General features: G+C 42.5%; 2 protein-coding genes across 2 annotated transcripts in view; one reads left to right on the top strand and one right to left on the bottom strand.

The window, feature by feature from the left end:
* Positions 1-2,855: 2,855 nt before the first annotated feature.
* On the top strand, positions 2,856-3,371 carry SARC_05998 (hypothetical protein; the record flags this gene model as incomplete). Its single annotated transcript, XM_014300115.1, has 1 exon — positions 2,856-3,371. The coding sequence occupies one exon, from the start codon at positions 2,856-2,858 to the stop codon at positions 3,369-3,371; it is 516 nt and encodes a 171-aa protein (XP_014155590.1).
* Positions 3,372-4,709: 1,338 nt separating this feature from the next.
* Positions 4,710-6,642, bottom strand: part of SARC_05999 (hypothetical protein) — a gene marked incomplete at its 5' end in the record, with an annotated part of 7,638 nt that continues 5,705 nt past the window's right edge. Inside the window, 2 exons of the mRNA XM_014300116.1 lie at positions 4,710-5,101; positions 6,085-6,164. Of these exons, the coding sequence (XP_014155591.1) occupies positions 4,973-5,101; positions 6,085-6,164 (209 nt within the window). The 3' untranslated portion in view covers positions 4,710-4,972. The remainder of the gene's footprint in view (positions 5,102-6,084; positions 6,165-6,642) is intronic.

The raw sequence follows: 6,642 nt of genomic DNA on the forward strand, positions 1-6,642 counted from the left end.
TTGCAGATAAATACATTTTTATTCAACAGATGTATGGGAAAATGTGCATGTCAATACATCGGAGTGTATGCACATGCATCCACATATTCCGAGTATTCTGTACTCTATATGTGTAGGAGGGTACATGCATTTCTATAGACAGGAGTGTAGCCTGTGTGGCGATACATCAAACTATCCCGAATATTTTATGCTGCATAATGTATTAGAATATGTGCATGTGTGCACCTTGTGTAGCACTACATCAGGGTTATCTCCAATATTCTACTCAAGCACTCTGTTTTTCTGTACATTCTCAAAAAGAAAATAAGACTTCATGTTGCTTTCTAGTTGTATATAGCATGGTGTAAATTAGTGTGTTGAATGGTTTGTTCGGTGTCAGCTCTGAGGTGCATTTCGAGTGTACTGTTTCTTTCTTTGTTTTCGGCTATGCTTGTGACTGTGTTTTTTCGCCACTGGATTAGTATCCTAGAGCGGTATATATATATATATATGTGTGTGTGTGTGTGTTACTATCGGTTGGTATGCGTGCGTAGATATCAATAATATATATATATATATATATGCGTGTGTGTGTGTAAGTATATATATATATAAATATATATATCGATATATCAATGTATGTTACTTTCGGCTGGTACATATGCCTGTGCGAATATCAACAATAATATGCATGATATATCGACCAAGATGTATATCTGTGGTACTATCGGATGCTAATATGCGGTGAGAATTTGAGGACTTTTCAAGCTTACTACGCTTTCAGTAGGTGAGTTTGTACTTTGTCATATCCTTCCATATCAAGCATAAACAGAGGACTATGAGTTTGTGTTGTAATAAATGAGACACAAAGAACTTTCTACATAATCAAATTTTTAATGTATGCTATTACAATAAGTCAGTATACATGCGGCCGAGTGCCAGTGAATTCGTGCAAGTTGACGTAAGCAGCTGACATTTATATGTATAGCTTTACAGCTGAATCGTTATATTCGTATATTCCATGTCTATACATCTTAAAAGTATGAGACAGCCCCGCTTGTAATTCGACTAGGAGCACTTGTGCAAGCTGCCACACTCGCCAGACCACTGTCATTACTTTTCGATCCCAATGGTTGTTGATAAGCCAAACGTAAATTGTAGATGAGTAATTGGTCACCCCGGCGTATTTGCGATGGACGGACCTTGTCCTCGATTTTCCTTACTGGATTTGTAAGAAGACCACCAGAGTACACTGCTATTATTGATAGTGAGCTGTGTTCCTATGTACAACTTATTGATAGTGAGCTGTGTTCTGTCTACTAATATTGGTTGGAGGGAGAGGGGCTAAGACTTCAGACTTGAGAGGGGGAATTTCACTTTTAGTAGTTTTTACGACTGCGCCTGTGTCGGTGTTCTCGTAATCCTTACATAATACATACAAGGGTATGTCCGTAGCTATGCACCCCTCTTGATAACATATTAGTAATCCTTACATAATACATACAAGGGTATGTCCGTAGCTATGTACCCCTTTTGATAACATATTTAATTGCCAAAAGGCTACTGGCTCCCAACTTTTGGCTCAAACTCGAAGCACTGCCACAGTGCCAATGTCAGGAAACCAGGAAAGCAAAGTTTATTAACGCCCTGATTGGAGGTATTTAGCTGCAAGCTCGGCAGTATACTCGCACGAGCCGTTTTTCAGAGTTTACTTTTTTAAATAGTTTCCAATGTGCATTAGTTAAACACGTCTCAAAGTTCAGAGTTCAATTCCAGTATTCCCAATCACAGCGAATACTTTTCATAACCCACTATTAAAAAATATTAAATAATGAATAAGTTTTAGTATATTTACGGACAAAAATCGTTTTGTACAATAATCCGATAAATGTAGTGAGGGGCTCATGTACATACAGTCATCCCTCGAACCCTCTGGTCACTGGAGTCTGGAGTCACTGTCAAGAGGGCTAGGAGTCCAGGACCCTCTCCACTCTCCATTCTCCATTACTCTCCACTCTCCAGTCTCCATTACTCTCCACTACTAGTAGAGTGCTAGTCTCTCTATTAGAGAGTAGTCTCTCCTGGAGCTCACTGTTCAGACGCCAGAGAGAGAGCCCCTCAGACCCCAGGGGCCAGGGCCCAAAGTCGGAAAGTCCGGACGTTAAATATCCCCATTCCCCAGACTATAAAGAGGCCGGGGAGAGTCAGGGACTCAGGCTATTTTATTTGATGATAAAAATACATTGCGTCTCCGACGTCTGCGACAGACTGGCGGTTCTGTGAGACACTGAGACTGTGAGACTGTGACTGCGAGACTGCGAGACTTTGTCTCAGATTCTGGGACTCTGGGCCCTGGGGCCCTGGGCAGACTCTGGCTCATTACGAGTTACGACTATCGCGAAAGTCGAGAATTATTAGATGGATAGACTCTCGAGAGTAGGTTGCTATACGATGCTTCTCTATTCACCATGCAACGCTTTTTCATCGCGTTTTTTATTGGACGCATATAGAGTCTTAGAAATGTTTTACATTCCAAAAAAAGAAAATTTTGTTTTGTTTTAATTGTTTTTCTTTAAAACAATATGCACAAATCCTTCTAAAAAAAATTTTAAATTTACATCCTATTCTTCTTGTCATGGTGTTATCTTCACAAAGTGCTTGTATGTAGATAGTTAAAATAGACTGATAAGACCCAGAATGAATACCCGGATAGGCACTTTGAGCCGCGTTCACGTTGTATGCAGAGCCAACGTTTCTCCTTGAACAAGGGCGACCAGAAAATCAGGACCATATATTCCAGGTACAACCTGCTTTAAGAATCATTCAAATTTCCTATTTATCAAGTAGAATAACCAACTGACAACTACTTTAAGACCATGTTCAACTTTATGACCCTAGAAGCCTGCCTGGCAATTTTCCTCTGTGCAGTAGGGATGAGTATCGTGTATATGATTCGTGCACGCGGTGGTCGCAAGCAGCTCTCAGTGACCTGGCAGAGCATTCTGCCCAAAACAGCTTCCGGCGCAGTGGCACAGCTGCCTGCCAAATTCTTCGATGATCAGTCCTGTGTTCTTCAGATCGAAGAAAAAATGGTGCATGTTACAATTAAGTACGAGGATGCGGTGAGCGAGCTCCGACTGTTGAGAGAGGCGGACACAAAAAAACTGCAGCGGATGAATGCGGAACTGGAGGAGACTAAGTTGAAATACAAATCAGCTTATGATGAGGGTATGGCTAAACGCGAAGAAGTACAAATGGCTAAAATAAAGCTCAGCGATTACATGGCGGAGAAGGACAAATACCTCCAAGATTTGGTAGAAGAAGGAGAGCGTCAGTTGGGAATAAATGATCAACTGAGGGGGAAGGCGAAGATGTATGGTATTGAAGTGTGAGCGGAAGATCTCGTGTCCACCTTGCGTGGGTGAAGAGGAACAACTGTACTGTGCTGGTATCGCTGTGGTAGGGCCAGCAAACGGGTACATGTTATTGTGATAACAAGTAGCAGAGGCCCGTTGGGAGGAAATTGAAGTGCTACTGCTATCCATCCAGCTGGTATTGAATTGCTGCCTAACGTATACTCGACTGTAAAACGTATCATAGACAAGCGTGCTGGGGCGAGTGCGTACAGTGTGAGTTGCGCTAAGATACGTAACTAGTGTACTTTTAACTCTAGCCTGGAGACGTGGTACTTTAACCTCGAATGCACGATCACAGCAAGTATCCTTCCAACCAATGGGTCGTCGGATAACTAGCGATGTGGTTTTATTGGTGGAGGGGCTGAGGTGCACGCCCTTTTAAAGCGTCTATATTCGAAACATGAATCTGAGCGCAGGCGGGATATCTTAAACGAGTGGATCTTAACCAGGACAAACTCTCCGAACAAGTGTCAAATTCAATTGCAGGTCACTCGCCTCACTGTGCTTGCATGCTAGCTTGTAACACATAGACTAAAACGAAACCGTTCGGGTGTACTGTGTATCGGTTGAAACGCTACGGCACGATGAAACGGTCTGATCACTACAGTGCACACAACACATGCACACAGCCCTGCATGGGAACCACGATACATGGGCCGAATGCTCAGTATGTGTCTTCATCTGAAACCCTGTAGTAATATGGATAGTATATGCTCACTACTTTGTCGACCACAAGGATAATGCAACCTCGGGCTCCAGTAGGTATCTCGGACACAACACACACTATAAGTTGCGGTATGGGTCCGTGCAAAAACTGTGGCTGCACATGATATGTGAATACGTTAATACGTATGCAGACACTTCGCAAATGTAAGGATGTATATGACCATTTACTCGGTCAATCTATTCAGCTGCATTCCGTTCGGTTCATCTACTTCTCACAAGCAAGGTTTGTGCCAATTGACTGACTGTGCTGACCTCATCGGATGTGATCCCAATTAACATATCCACTGGATGCATCACCTCGTGACACGCGTTGACCTTGTTCATGCTTTGTACTGGAGATCCGTATTCACTCAATAAGAGAAGTATGTATCTATGCAATACATCCATGATAGTACACTGTTGGAAGGTGAGGAAATGGTGTGAGTGGCCTGGGATGAGCTGAGATATACGCATAGGCATACAACCACTCCACTACCTAGAGTTCTCATCACATATGCATCCCACCGAAGTGACTAACCAACCGGAGGTCCTTGCATGGAGTTTGGCACCGACATATAGCATACTAGAGTATGCTGGTAAAGGTAAAGTACGCGTTGCTAGTATCAGACATGTATGCTTGTTATAGTATACTGCAGCGTCATAGTTTTGTTTCCTATCTGCTAAGTCTCAGCAAGAACACTCCGCCAGCGATTAGTGTAGGTCTCTCCATCTGTAGTCTACATAGATAAGTGTACACGTTGTTTATAGCACTCGATTAGTTAACAAGAATCCGTACTTTCGCTATGGTAAGTCCCAAAACAGCTGAAATACATATGTACACCCCGAACTGTGCTATAGAGCGATACATTTATTTAATCTAGGAAACGCTTTGCTTCGACTAAGAATGCCTCAGGGGCGTCTGCGTGCACCCAGTGACCAGCGTCCAATCCTTTGATCTCATAGTTGGAGAATAGCGCCTCAATCTCGGGCAGGAACCGCGGCTGAGTAGATAGAAGAACGTACGGCATATGAGGTACAACCAAACCAGCCAGTGTCAAGGGCAGTTCATATTAGTGGCAGGTAAATAAATGTAAATACATGTAAATAAATCCAAATGACAGGTAATCAAAGCTTTGATAGAATGAAGGTGTCTATGCCAGTGAAGTAGGGGTATATATATACATCTTCTCCAACAAGTCTAGGAACCGCGGCTGAGTAGATAGAAGAACATACGGCATATGAGATACATAACCCAACCAATCAGCGTGCAGGGGTATTCATATCAATTGCAGGTAATTGCATCTAAATGACAGGTAAACAAAGCTCTGATACAAGATAGAATGAAAGTGTCTGTGCAAGTGAGTAGGAAGATATAACTTCTCTAACAAGGTGCAGGGAACGAGTTTCATATTGGGTGTTGTGGGTGCCCAAAGTAGAGGACACGCCGAACTGTCTGCGCCAGAGCACAATGGTGAACAAACTCATATGCCTACCTACCCAAGCCTGCCTACGCTCCTGCACACTCCGTTGATGATCGTATAGGCACTAACTACTTGTAAACTTCATATGTGCGCAGTTCATTCTAACCTACTTCTCCCACATCAGAATAAAGAAATAGAGGCAACTGTAATGGTCTCTCGGAGTTGTACCAGCGTATAATCTTATGGTAGTAAAGAAGCGTAACGTTCTCGCATATAGCTCAGCTTATCACTCTGTAAGGACAAGCTCAGACACAACGCACGAAGCACAAACGATCGTAGTTAATTGCATATGCTCTGGGGAGGAATTCAGTACTACCCCCCTATGGTAGACGCTGAAGCTACCGCTAGTACTAATGCTATAACACATACACACATTCAGCTAAGCTACCACTCACATAGTAGGATTACCTGATAGTCATGAGACTTGTTTCCCGTGAAGAAAAAGGGTTTACTATAACCCACCCACACATTCAGCTAAGCTACCACTCACATAGTAGGATTACCTGATAGTAACGAGACTTGTTTCCGTGCAGGAAGAGGGTGAGGCCGTCGAACGGTTTGTTCTTAACCGTCTCGGGGAATTCTGTACAGAGAAATATAGAAATAGAAATATATATGAGACTCACTTCAACTCACTCGTATAGCCGGTACCATATTTGTATATTACATTACCAGGCTACCGTAGGACACTTCGGTTTTATGTTATATACACTACCTCATACAGACTGTACCAACATAGAATGCATTACCAGGCTACTATAGTACACGTATATTTTATAATATATCCATTGCCTCGAACTTAACGCTACAGTGCCGTACCTCCGCCGGTCCAATATTGTTATTAGAAAACTTGAGTTGGAGCTAGCAACTGCAATAGCACTAGACAGGTATTATCCTCATGTGTGAGCCACACTCAGAATAGCATTCGTCGCGAAAGGAAGAAAGTATTCGCAAGCCTATCACTCTCACACACACATATATATATATATATATATATATATATATATATATATATATCGTGTGTGTGTGTGTGTGTGTGTGTGTGTGTGTGTGTGTGTGTG

Source organism: Sphaeroforma arctica (assembly GCF_001186125.1).
Source record: "Sphaeroforma arctica JP610 unplaced genomic scaffold supercont1.411, whole genome shotgun sequence".
NCBI lineage: Eukaryota > Ichthyosporea > Ichthyophonida > Sphaeroforma > Sphaeroforma arctica.